Source organism: Quercus suber, unplaced genomic scaffold (genome assembly GCF_002906115.3).
Source record: "Quercus suber isolate HL8 unplaced genomic scaffold, Cork oak 2.0 scaffold_252, whole genome shotgun sequence".
NCBI classification, from domain to species: Eukaryota; Viridiplantae; Streptophyta; class Magnoliopsida; order Fagales; family Fagaceae; genus Quercus; species Quercus suber.
The window spans coordinates 766,550-781,000 of NW_027069708.1; the positions used below are offsets into that span (position 1 = coordinate 766,550).

Sequence of the window (14,451 nt, forward strand, 5' to 3'; positions counted from 1 at the left end):
GAAACCCCCAAGAGTCATGTACAGCCTAGGGACCTTTCATATTCTATGGTCGTCATGATATGTCACAACGACCACAGAATCCGAGGGCAACTGATGGGACTAACGAACTCAACTTATCTAGAAAACCTCATCTAAACCAATGACGCAATATTGACAGACGAACTAACCAAGTGCCTTTGACGATATGAGCCACATTACTGATGAAAGAAAAGAAGTCATTCAATGCGGACAGATAAATGCCTTGGACAGTAACAGGAACAGCTGTACAAACCGTTGGAAGCTCATCAAAGCTCACATCGACCAGGAGGTGTTACCAAAAGAGACTTTAAGACCACATTAACAGCCACAACGGCTAGGGGCTATGGAAGCATATATAAGGCCCTCACAACATTAACATAAGGTACATAGACACACTTAGAAATACTTCTTGTTCTCTTACACTACATGATTATTTCCCAAAGAGTTTCCTTATACTAACTTTGACATCGGAGATGTTATGGCAGACATCACACCGATGACCATCCTAAGGGAGTTACCTTATCATTTCTACAACTGCAGAGACGAGGGCTTTGCTCCATCTGGATGCACTTACTTAGACTAGCGAGATTGCACTCAATCATACACTATTTTAGCTAACACACTTTTCAAATTCACGTTCCAACATAATCTTTCTTATTTTTTATTGTTCCATTTAAATATTTCTTTCTCTCTCTAAATATCTCTTTTTATCCCTCATGTCATATATCCCATTGTCTCTCTCCTCTCACTCGGTTCTCTGTCTCTTAATTTCTTCTATTTTTATGGTTGCTATATCTTGATCCAAATCTTAAAATCTTGTGATTTTACGATCTAAAAAAGCTCAAGATGATGTAGATCGATCTTAAGTAAAATATTTGTTTGGGGACTAAGTATTGCATTTGTTGTACCTTACTTCAACGTCATCGAGCAGACTCAATGCCACTATGCGGACCTGGCTCCGGTAGGACACATTGAGATATATCCAAATGAATAACCCTTTGCTAAGTGGCATTTGGCATGCAGAGAAAGGAGAATTCGGCGCCATTAAAAGCAGCCATGGTTTCTCCTCGGAAGGCCTTAAAGCGATCATGGACGAGTCTCTTATAAGATAACCCTAAAGCGTGGGATTAACTAGGAAGCCGGACCTAGATCACTTAAGCGTAAGATAACCCTAAAGGAGACTTGCATGCTAACTAGACCATGGGTACGTAGGATCTAGCTAGGCACCTAGCTACTTCTTATGATTAGGCGTGGCATGTCAAGTGAATGACATGAAGATAGTAACTTAAAAGTACTATATATGGAAACAAATTATATGTGCACGGGGAGAGACATTTGTGGACATGTGCTTGAAAGGTAGAACCTATGCCATACGTAATAAGAGTCCCTGGTGCCGAACGAGCCAATAAAAGAATTAATGATCTATGAGCCATGTGATTCTTGGTCCTTCATGTCTAGTACGTGCACTTGTCATTAGATCATTAAGAAATGAATTCTTATTTATGAGTATCCATACACCACACTATAAAAAGAAGTGAAAATCTTCCATTTAAGGCAAGGAGGAGGAAGGGGAAAATGATAGGAAATCAATTTGAAAAAATTGTTCCTTATATATGGGGAAGATTCACCAATTTACTTGGGAAGAAGGTGCAGATATCATAGTCTTGGCCGACACCCATCGACGAAACCTCTTAGCCCGCGGCAATCTTAAATACAAGTCTGATTAAAATTCCAATTTTAAATTTTTTGTTGATCTACTAATTATTAAAATTTTAACTATTTTTACATTTGTGCCCACGTGTATAAAGAAATTGAATATTCAAAGACAGCTTAAGGAGTGTTTGGTACATGTGTTTTGTTATTTGAAAATACGTGTAAAAATACATGTAAGTGAAAAAGTGTATGAAAATATGTAATATTGTTTAAAAACTGAAAATGTGTATTTGAGTGGGTGTACCAAACACCCACTAAATGTTTCGATTTTATTATAAGTATAAAATAAGAAAAATGATATGTTTACAACCTTTTGTTAAAGAGGTATCTATAACACTTATTTTACATTTCCTACTTCAGTAAAGATTCAAATCTTTATTGGCAAAGCTTATAATCAACTAAGGTAATAATTTTTTTTTTTTGCTGAAAACTAAGATAATAACTTAATCTACTCTACTAATAAAGAGCCTTGTATTAATTTGTTGTTTCTTTCTTTCTTCGATCTTTCAAGATATATAGATAGTTTGAATAGTAGATACCCATCACAGTGACACGTATGAAACTTATTAGTTTGAAGTATTTTTAGAATATTTAAATAAATGAGTGGTATTCGATTGAAATGAATACCTCACAGTTAGAAGTTAGCACAGGTGACAAAGAGAGGGAAAAAGACTTAGTGATGAATAAGTCTTTTGCCACTTTATGTGGCACAAGACTTATTCATGATGAAGACGTACGTGTCGGTGTGGCAGAAATTCGAGCCACATGAAGATATATACTCAACAATTATGTGTCCAACTGTCCATCTGATCGATGGAGAGGCATACACATGACATCTAGGAAAGAATCCAAAGGATCGATGGAGAGGCATACACGTGACATTTAACCATTTCATATAAATAACCATTTCACCAACTCGTTAGATTTATCTCAAAAATTTGTCCCAGTTTTTATTTGGTATGTCAGTAAATAACCATTTCACCAACTCGTTAGATTTATCTCAAAAATTTGTCCCAGTTTTTATTTGGTATGTCAGTAAGTATCTGTAGACGAAGAAGTGCTCATAAAATTAATTAAAATAAATATTAATTTCATTAGCATTTCTTTGTCTACAATTAATATTCACTTTCATTACTAACTATTGAAAGTCTTAATTTGTATAAGATAAAATTCCTTAAGAGGTTTAAGAATCTAAAATAAATGAAATGTCTGCATTGACAATCGATTGTTCACTCATGGCATGTACCATTTTTAAAGAAAAAAAAATTATGAAAGAGAAATTAAAGTGTAATTTGTTGGATTAAACCCCAAAAAATATTTATAAAAACACAATAGAATCATTTGTAGGGTTTAAGAAAAGATATTCTAGACCGATCGACTACACATAGGTGGATTTTGAGGTGTTTTGTAGAGGAGACAAATGTATAACATTTATAAGGGTTTGGACTTTTGTAGAAAGAGTCTGGCCCACAAAGGAATCCACTCTCGAGAGGGTGTATATTATCACGTTACACTTAATCTCTCACAACACGTGTAGGTCTCACGTGTTGTGAGAGGTTGGGTACATGTTATTCACATAAGTGGGTTGAACCCACCCTATATATCTCCAACCTTGTTTATCACGTCATTGTAGATGAATAATAACCATGCCACTTCTCCTGTTCTATTCTAGAATTTGAATCCGGTGGGATATTACTTGATTCTATAGGGTCCGTGGAAATATAGGTTACCTTCTTGGGTTGCAAGCACTTGCTTAAAATCTCCCACCACACCTCAATAGTTTTGATTTCAGCTCTGTTTGTTTTAAAATAAACCATACTTTGAAAAATGTTTTTCATTTTCAAGTATTTGTTTGCATGTAAAATATAGTCAAATTTATAACATATTTTTCGTTGATTGTAAAATCCTTAATAAAAAGTTATAAAATATTTTGCTTTTAAAAATTTGATAAAATATTTTACAAAACACACCGTGACTTTCCCTCCCCCCATCTGGTGGCTAGGTCATTGGCCTGATAGTTAGAGCCACCTATCCAATGACCAATGTTGAAGGTTCGATAACCGAAGCCAATGTTTTGACCATCGGTGCTGGCGGTCCAGTGGGCAGTGGTCGAAGACACTATTTTGATGACTGGTGCCAAAAATCCAATCACCAGAGACACCACTCTAGTGGTGGACATTGGCGATCTGATCATAGGACCTATAGCACCGATTTTGGTGATTTGCTTAAAAATTTTACTTGTCATACAAAACACTTGCAAAAAAAAAAAAAAAAGTTCTAAAAAATTCTAAAAATTTTTTACATATAAAATATTTTACATTTGAAGCATATCATTTATTGTTGCTACGCTTTTATTGAGCCACATCAGTGGCCACATCATCCACCCGTTTTCAACATTCTCTCTCTTATTTTTAACTCTCTTTCTTCATATTAATTTCTCAACTTATTGTTATACTTTCTCCAACTTCTCCCCTCCCTTTTACCTTTTCATCTCCCCATTATTATCTACCTTAATATCATTTTTCCTCTATCCTTTTTTCTTCCTTTATTTTTGTCTTTTCTTATTTCCCTATTCTTATTATAAATTTACAATTCACTATTTCATTCTATATACATTTTTCCTACACACAAAAGGTTCTTTCTTTCTCTTTCTAAAAATTTTGTTTTTCATTTTTTGGTGGATTATTTTAACTTTCTTGCATCTCTACTTTAAGTTAATGGATTTTTTGTATTATTTGGAACTCTAATTTGGGTGGATTTGATTAAGTTATTTTTTTTAAGTTGTTATCTTTTTCTTCTCTTTGATTTCATATATCAATGTTATCATATTGCATTATAAAAATAGTATATAAGAATGTAATGTTATTTTATTACATAATATAACATGATTTGGATAATTTAGTTTTTTATTACTATTTATTAATATTTTTAATTTTTTCTTCTCATATTATTTTCTATAGATTTCTTATTATTCTCTCTCACATTGTCTCTTGAAAAAGTGGTTATTCTCTCTCTTGATTTTTTATTCTTACTTGCAACTCTACTTTATATTGATGAATCAATGTGACTTTTAAAAATCTAATTTGGGTTCATATGTTTTAGTGTTGTATTTTTTAGTTCCTCATTACAAGTACTCTCTCTCTCTCTCTCTCTCTCTCTCTCTCTCTCTCAGAGTTTTGGTTTAATTTTTTTTTAAGTTAATACTTGATTATTTTTGAAGTAAGAATTTGAGTTTATTTCTAAACACAATCTTGGCTATGCTAATTACAGATCGGCATTCGGCTCATTTCAGTCTATTTCGGTTCACTTTATCTATTTGGTTTGGTTCAGTCTACTTCAGTCCACTTCGGTCCATTTCGGTCCACTTCAATTCAATTAGATCTATTTGGTCTACTTCAGTCAATTCAGTCCATTTCGGTTCACTTCAATTCAATTAGATCTATTTGGTCTACTGCAGTCAATTCAATCCAATTTGGTTCAGTTTGGTCCATTTGGTTCACTTTAGTCTATTTCGGTCTACTTCAATCAATTCAATCTAGTACGATCCATTTTGGATCTTTTCGGTCTAATTTGGTTTGTTCAATACATTCACTCCACTTCGGTCTATTTGGTCCTATTTGGTCTATTTTTTCCACTTAGGTCTATTCGATCCAATTTGGTCTATTTGGTCTCTTTAGGTCTATCCTGTCCAAATTGGTCTATTCGGTCCATTTCGATCTATTCGGTCCATTTGATTTATTTCAGATCACTTCAGTCCTATTTGGAGTACCTACTTAAGACATGAGAAAATAAAAGTTTGGATTGAGAGTATTATCTATTATTTGAGTAATATCAAATTGTAATTATATAATAAGTTTTTGTTATCATAATAATCTCCAAAAGAGAATGAAAATTTGAATAATAACTTTGAAGCTTAAATATTTTAATTGTATCAAAAGAAATTAGGAAAATATAATACATAATAATAATAGTTAGAATAATATGTATCATTTCAAAAAAGAATAATATCAATTAAAAACATAAAAAAATGATAAAATTATATGTTTGTAAAAATAGAGTGATAGAAATTACTTTTTGAAATTGTTTAATTTTTAGGGAAAAATTTATCTACAATAAAATTTAAAAAATAAATTATACATATTCAGTATAAGTTTGTTATGAGCTTTGATTATCATAATAATCTCTTTTAAGAGAATGAAGAATTTGAATAGTTTATTTAAATAAAAATTATACATATATGTATATATATATATATGTATGTTTTGCTTGAAGGTATAATCAACCTCATTCAACTCATTTAAAAGTAATGACTTTAAAACAAATGAGTAAATGCCATAAAGATTAGATTTGTATATTCATAACCTTCATATTTAGAAAGACTTTTACTTAAATTTAACCAAATCGAAGTGGACTAAAATGAGAATGGACCAAATGGAACAAAGTGGACTAAATGGACAAAATAGGACCAAATGGGAACAAGGTGGACCAGACCGAATTGGATAGAGTGAACCAATGTGAACTGAAGTGCACCAAATAGGACTAAAGTGGACTGAATAAGAACAAAAGGACAGATTAGGACCAAACACCCCCATAATGGAATGAACAGGAACAAATAGAATCGAATTTGACCAATGTTGACAATATACAATTGAAGTGGACATAATGGACCAACATGGACTAAATAAGACTAAAGTGGACAGAATAGGACCAATGTGGTCCGAATGGAACAAATAGGATGAAAGTGGACAGAATAGAACCAAAGTGGATTGAAGAGGACAAAATGGACTAAATAGGACCAAAGTGGACCGAATGGAACAAATAGGAGGAAAGTGGACCGAATAGAACCAAAGTGGACCGAAGAAGACAAAATAGACCGAATAGGACTGAAGTTGACCGAATAGAACTTTTGAATATTTATCCTTTTTATTGTATTTTTAGGGCTCATATTTCTAATTTCTAATACCTATTTTGTTTGTATTTTTTAACTCAAAACTAAAAAGTTTATCCTAAATATAATAAAATTTCATACTTTTCAACCCAAAAATGAAGGAAAAAAAAATGAAAATTTTAGCTAAACTTGAAAAGACAAATTATATATATATATATATAATTCAATTTAAGACCCAATTAATCCAAAATTGAATAAAGGGGACCGAAATTGACCAAGTGAACCGAAGTGAACTGAAGTGGATTGAGTGAAATTGAGATAGACCTAATTGGAGTGAATAAATTTTTTTTAATTTTTAAAGAGAACAAATTATCTTCAACAAGTTTTAGAGAAAAAATTATATATTATATTACAATTATAAAATAATTATTTATTCTCATACATTGTTTGGGTTTACGACTAGTGGCATTATAATTGATGGTGCAAGAAAAACCCCAAGTTAATTACTCGTCCATATGGCCGTCCATAGCGATGTACAAAGTGGAGAACGAAGGGCTGGTACACTCGTCCTTCCTTTACCGTCCTCTTACATTTGTCCTTCATTCACTCGTCCAATGAAGGACGTACTAGCAGTGAACCTCGTCCGTCCTTAATGATGGACGAGTGAGGTTCACCAAGAGTTATACTCTTCCAACACTCTTCCAAAAGGCAAGAGTCATGTTGAAGAGTCATATTGTTTGAATCAGAACACAAGTCTCGATGAGGTGACTCCTATGACAGTTATGGAAGTTACCCTCTGAATCCTCCAAACTCTACGACGATAGGAGAAATAACTGTCAGGCTAACACTATATAAAGACCCTTCTACGCAGAGGTATGGACACTTTTTTTTTTTTGGATTCTAGAGTAAAATCGGTGAAGTCTTTGAAGTGCTCTCTTTTCTACTTCAATCCACTAACTTTACCATCGGAGGATTCAAGACCGGCTTCCACCGGTCTTCTCTGATTTTCTTTAGTTTTCTAGGACTCATTCTTCAAGATCAACAACATCCAAAGACTTTTCAGCCCACTGATTTCTAAGGACTTATCAATAATAGTTGGCATTGAAGATCCTCTTTACCCAAATTTGTCAATTGAGTGAAGGTTTATGATATTTATAGTCTCATTAATGCCAAATTAACTAGTGTGCCAAATAACAAAGCATGGTTATGTAGTAAAAAAAAAAAAAAAAAAAAAAATTGGATAGAGTGAACCAATGTGAACTGAAGTGCACCAAATAGGACTAAAGTGGACTGAATAAGAACAAAAGGACAGATTAGGACCAAACACCCCATAATGGAATGAATAGGAACAAATAGAACCGAATTTGACCAATGTTGACAGTATACAATTGAAGTGGACATAATGGACCAACATGGACTAAATAAGACTAAAGTGGACAGAATAGGACCAATGTGGTCCGAATGGAACAAATAGGATGAAAGTGGACAGAATAGAACCAAAGTGGATTGAAGAGGACAAAATGGACTAAATAGGACCAAAGTGAACTGAATGGAACAAATAGGAGGAAAGTGGACCGAATAGAACCAAAGTGGACCGAAGAAGACAAAATAGACTGAATAGGACTGAAGTGGACCGAATAGAACTTCTGAATATTTATCATTTTTATTGTATTTTTAGGGCTCATATTTCTAATTTCTAATATCTATTTTGTTTGTATTTTTTAACTCAAAACTAAAGAGTTTATCCTAAATATAATAAAATTTCATACTTTTCAACCCAAAAATAAAGGAAAAAAAATGAAAATTTTAGCTAAACTTGAAAAGACAAATTATATATATATATATAATTTAATTTAAGACCCAATTAATCCAAAATTGACTAAAGGGGACCGAAATTGACCAAGTGAACCGAAGTGAACTGAAGTGGATTGAGTGAAATTGAGATAGACCTAATTGGAGTGAATAAAATTTTTTTAATTTTTAAAGAGAACAAATTATCTTCAACAAGTTTTAGAGAAAAAATTATATATTATATTACAATTATAAAATAATTATTTATTCTCATACATCGTTTGGGTCTACGACTAGTGGCATCATAATTGATGGTGCAAGAAAAACGCCAAGTTAATTACTCGTTCATATGGCTGTCCATAGCGATGTACAAAGTGGAGAACGAAGGGCTGGTACACTTGTCCTTCCTTTACCGTCCTCTTACATTCGTCCTTCATTCACTCGTCCAATGAAGGACGTACTAGCAGTGAACCTCGTCTGTCCTTAATGATGGACGAGTGAGGTTCACCAAGAGTTACACTCTTCCAACACTCTTCCAAAAGCCAAGAGTCATGTTGAAGAGTCATATTGTTTGAATCAGAACACAAGTCCCGATGAGGTGACTCCTATGACAGTTATGGAAGTTACCCTCTGAATCCTCCAAACTCTACGACGGTAGGAGAAATAATTGTCAGGCTAACACTATATAAAGACCCTTCTACGCAGAGGTATGGACACTTTTTTTTTTTTTTTGGATTCTAGAGTAAAATTGGTGAAGTCTTTGAAGTGCTCTCTTTTCTACTTCAATCCACTAACTTTACCATTGGAGAATTCAAGACCAGCTTCCATCGGTCTTCTCTAATTTTCTTTGGTTTTCCAGGACTCATTCTTCAAGATCAACAACATCCAAAGACTTTTCAGCTCACTGATTTCTAAGGACTTATCAATAATAGTTGGCATTGAAGATCCTCTTTACCCAAATTTGTCAATTGAGTGAAGATTTATGATATTTATAGTCCCATTAATGCCAAATTAACTAGTGTGCCAAATAACAAAGCATGGTTATGTAGTAAAAAAAAAAAAAAAATCCTAAAATTCACGTCATAAGTGGTCATTATACAATTAAGGATAGATTGACCTTTTTAAGTGTGTAAAGTAGTGATTAAATCATTTTTTTATTAATGCTCAAATTTGATTAGTATAAAAAGTTAAACTATATGAGATTACACATGATTGATATAAGGCGTTTTAAATATTTTTAGACTAACTCATCTTGTTCTTTAATATAGAAATTTGAAAGTGAAAAAATAGTAATAAGAAAAAATTTGTCCTTCAATGAAGGAGGAAGAATTTGAATGTAAATCTTCCACACAAAGACATCCTAATGCAAGTTGGTTTTATTTAAACAAAAGGTACTCTATTTAGAGAAAAATAAATAAAACAGGAACCACTAAGTTCTTAAAAATCTCATTCACTCTTATTCTTCGCGTTAGTTTTATGTGTGAAACAATTACTCTCATTCACTACATTTAATGGTTTGATTAGTTGATAGGGCAATATCGGCTGGACAAGTCACCACAGGCCATTGCTAGACAGACCGAAGATGACCTTGTTCCACCAGGGATGCAATGCAATCATCAAACATCTCTTGGATAGACTTGAACTTGAATCCTAAACTCTTGAACTTCGAGGTGTTAAACTCATAATATGGTCTGTTTAGTGGCTCAAACCTGAAAAGTCCCACAATTAACATCTATGTGTGCATGTATATATCCGTGTGTGTTTATTATTAATGAAAATACCAACATACCTTTTAGGGATAGGTAGTGAAGGATATCGTTCTGCTAACAACGATGCCAACTCATCATTATTCAGCACAGTGGAGCTACAAAGGTATCGTCCGTGAGCAGTTTCATTCTCATAAACAAGGATGTGGCAAAGTGCAACATCATCTATGTGGACATATCCCATCCTTCCGTGCCAATGAAATTTCTTCGTTTCACCTGCGCACACACACACACATAGTCACAAAAATTAACAAGCTAGCTATCAAAGATCCATTTTACTGATTATGAAATAATAAAAGCACCAATTGACCTATAGTAATAAGTAACTTTACATCCATACTTGCAAGATTTCAAGGAATAATGCAAAAGGAAATTACCCTTAAGCAAGCCAAGGACATCAGAAGCAGTAGAACACAAATCTCGTGGCAAACTAGGTCCAACAAGGAATGATGGTAGAATGGTCACTAGATCAATACCATTTTTGTTGCAGAATTCCCATGCTGCCCTCTCAGCGAGTGTTTTTGATAAAGCATACCATAACTTTAGAAATTCACCGATCACCATGCCCAAAAGATGAACTTATATAGGTTAGCTACGTGCTTTTGTATTATTAACTAGTAGAATATATGCAAAGCAGCTTGGCAAGCAATAATTGTAGAATTGTACTCTAAATGGTCCTAGCTACTAGCAAGTTACGGATACGAACAACTTGGCCATTGACATTGTACTTTAAAATGCGACAACTATATGTGACTAAGGAGGAATGCAAATTTGGTGTGAAAGATAAAACCAAAAAATTTAAATAGTGTCACCTGGAGTCTCTCACAGAGTTCCACAGAGCTCCAAAATGTCTCATCCAAAGGTATGTTTGGGTCAAAATCATCTCTTACCCTCACAGTTGAAGAAGATGAGGTGAGAATTACACGCCTTAAAGATGGATTCTTCTTACATGAACGTAGCACGTTCAATGTACCCTCAATAGCCGGGTCCAAGATTTCGGCCTGTTTACATAGAATGTTTGAAAAAAAATAAAGGTTAATTATGAAATATATTTATATCCGGCATTTTCATGTGATACTACAACAGTCAACAGCCTTTCTTATTTTCGAATAATTTACATGTAGACTACTGAGAATATATATATATATATATAATGTGAGATGAGAACATGCCTTTGCATCAGAAGAAGGTTTCAGTACAGGAGAAGCAGTGTGGAAAACACCATGGCATCCCATGATTGCATCGTCAAAGCTTCCCTCTTCCATCAAATCAGCCTTCACCAATCGGAGTCTCTCCCTTGCTCCTTCCAGACTCAACAGATGTGCTAATTTCTTCTCATTCCCTTCCCATGCAACAACCAAATGATATATATAGTTTTATTAATATATATATATGTCTGGGAGAAAAGACAGGAAATGTTAGAAGAAGGAAAACCTGGATCTCTAACAGTTCCAGTGACATGGTATCCAGACAGGAGAAGTCGCTTAACTAGCCAAGACGCCAGAAAGCCGGAAGCCCCCGTCACGCAAATTTTGCCTTTAAATTCGATTTTGCTGTCCATGCCTTGCCTAATTGACGCTACTTTCAGCCCAATTAATTGCAGGATAGTGGCCTTCCTTGTAGCTTGCTAGAGAAATTTATTGCAGAACAAACGCACATAATATAGATTAGTACATATTCTTCATATCTACTTATATGCTTCCCCTTTTATATATGTTGGGAAATTCCAAGAGTATGGATGCATGGAGAAGGTAGGTATACCATTTTATCCTTGTGGCCGCTTTGACTATACAGGATAATATATAACATAAAGATGAAGTGAAAGGATACCAACGTGCTTGGCTTATAGGTCAGAAGTAGGCAAACCAGCCAAGAGGAATGATTTTTCACACCATTAATTCTTATGACACAATTTTAAATAACAATATCCTTTAAAAAAAAAAAAAAAACCTCTAAATAACAATAGTTCAATATGACTATTGCCCTAAAAACAAAAAAGTTGTGACCATGCAATGATGATGTGTTAACTCAACTGTTAGTGTTAACCACATTTACAAGATGCCTCTCTAAAGGACTAATTTCTTTTCTATCTTGAACTCGTCTTTTTATCACTAGTCCTCACCCTCAACTCCGAAATTGCAGTCCCAAAAGGGCCAAAACACACTAAATCCACATAAAATAAAATAGGAATGAAAAGAACAAACCTTTACTGTACACTTTCTTCTTCTAACTCTTCCTTCTTCTTCCTCCTCCTCCTTCTTCTTCTTCTTCTTCTGAGTTTTCCTTCTTCCTTCTGTTCAGTATCCAAAACTAAAAGACAACTTCATGCATTTTTTATTTTCAATGAGTTGTCTTGTCTAAAACTATGGCACGGTTACATTGGTAGGCACTGCACCCCTACCCCTTCCCCACGTGAAAAGTTGGACATGTGGCTATGTCTCCACCCTTCGTTTTTTTTGTAATTAAATTTTTTTTTTCATATGATTGCTTTATTTATTGAAATGGGATCGATGGAAAATAAATGAGAAAAAATGAGTTTGTGTGTTATTTGGTAAAGAAAATGGGAGAGAAAATTTTTAGGTGGGCCTAGACATTTTCCACCTGGCCCACAAAATATTTGTGATTTGGAGAGAAAATGTAGAAGAAAAGTGCTAAAATTGAAAATTTTGCTAAAACTGAAAATGGGAGAGAAAATGTTTAGATATTGCTTATTTTGCTAAAACTGAAAATTTGTTACTGAAAGTACTATAGATAAAGGTAAAAATTAGTTGAAATAGTACAATGGGGTTTATGAATAATACCAAAAAGTGCATTCGGGCTCATGAATAATAGCAAAAATAAGCTAAATAGTAAAATAATTTTAATTTTCTATCACAATCCAACCGCACACTATGTAGGTGTAGCAAATGAACATTTCTCTCACTTGAGTCTAACTCAAAAATATTTGCCCAGTTTCCTTTCTTCTCTCAAAAATTTCAGAACTTTTGTCCCAACTCGCTTCATGTGACAAGTTGTGAGTGGTGAAAATATAAATTTCATGAACCCATTAATTTTCCTCCACCACACATAACTCACTACGTGGTAAGTTGTGGCAAAAATTGTAAAATTTCTTGTTGCACTAACATTAGTTCTTAATACTGCAAACCCACCAATTGGATTATTAAATTCGTTTATTGGTTTATATTATGAATTTAAGATTTACATTGTTGATTAAATAAATGCTTACAGTATTGTACATATTTATTTACTCTATAATATAAATCTTACATTGATAGTAGTATAATGTAAACTACTAATTTATTAGTCCATATTACTATTGTTTTTTAACAACTGTTAATATTATCTTGATTTTTGAAACATTATAATGAAAGTTGTGATGTAAAAAATACATTTAAAGATAGTTTTTATATTTATTTGGACTATTTTTAGTCTATTTGTATTACTTTAATATATTTATTTATATTTTAAATCATTATTAAATTAATTATGACATTATCACGATTTAATTTTTTTTCTAACCTCAAAAATCTTGAACATCTTCCTTTTATGATTCATTGAATGACCTGTTTTAAAATCATGGTGTTAACCACATTTACAGGATGCCTTTCTAAAGGACTAATTACAATAAGGATAGTTCTACCCAACACAACTTTTTCATAGTAAAAATTTGAAACAAAAATTGCTTTGAGTTTTAAATTCATATTAACAAGTGCACATTGTGTAATTCCCAACTTTCTATCAAAAAGTTTTTTAAAATTTTTTAAATAATTTAGACTAAATAAGCCATAAATAGATTAAAACTTTTGATAATTAGTTTTAATCAAATTAATTAGTATTTTTTTTAGAAAAAAATTAATTAGTATTTTAGAAATAGAGTTTTTTTTTTTTTTTTATTGAGAGAATTAGTAATAGAGTTTTAATTTTTTTTAAAAGAAAATTATGTTAATAATTTTAATTTACTTATAATAAGTCACATAGTATCCTACAACTTGTTATACTTACAATTAAGTTATATAGTACAATCTTCTAAAAAAAAAAGTTATATAGTACAAACGCAACGTGAAGGACTCAACTTTTATCATTAAAGCAAAAAATCATGATAGCCTAGAAACTCTTGGTAGTAGTATTTTTAAAACTTTGGTATTTTTTAACAATCAGTACTGAACGTTTGAGTTCATTCTCAACCAAAAAATAAAAAAATGTTAAAATTCAAAACTGACTCTTTAAATTTTACACAAAATTCATTTAAGTATGTCAACAACCATACTTCATAAC

The 14,451-nt window shown here is 32.7% G+C and overlaps 1 protein-coding gene across 1 annotated transcript; it reads right to left on the bottom strand.

The window, feature by feature from the left end:
- Positions 1-9,844: 9,844 nt before the first annotated feature.
- Positions 9,845-12,481, bottom strand: LOC112003056 (tetraketide alpha-pyrone reductase 1). The gene is made up of 7 exons (XM_024035229.2): positions 12,381-12,481; positions 11,611-11,803; positions 11,349-11,518; positions 10,989-11,177; positions 10,554-10,716; positions 10,200-10,392; positions 9,845-10,119 (listed from the first exon to the last, which is right to left on the bottom strand). Exons 2-7 carry the CDS (start codon positions 11,735-11,737, stop codon positions 9,978-9,980), a joined length of 984 nt encoding a protein of 327 aa, XP_023890997.1. The 5' UTR covers positions 11,738-11,803; positions 12,381-12,481; the 3' UTR covers positions 9,845-9,977.
- Between the last annotated feature and the right edge of the window lie 1,970 nt (positions 12,482-14,451).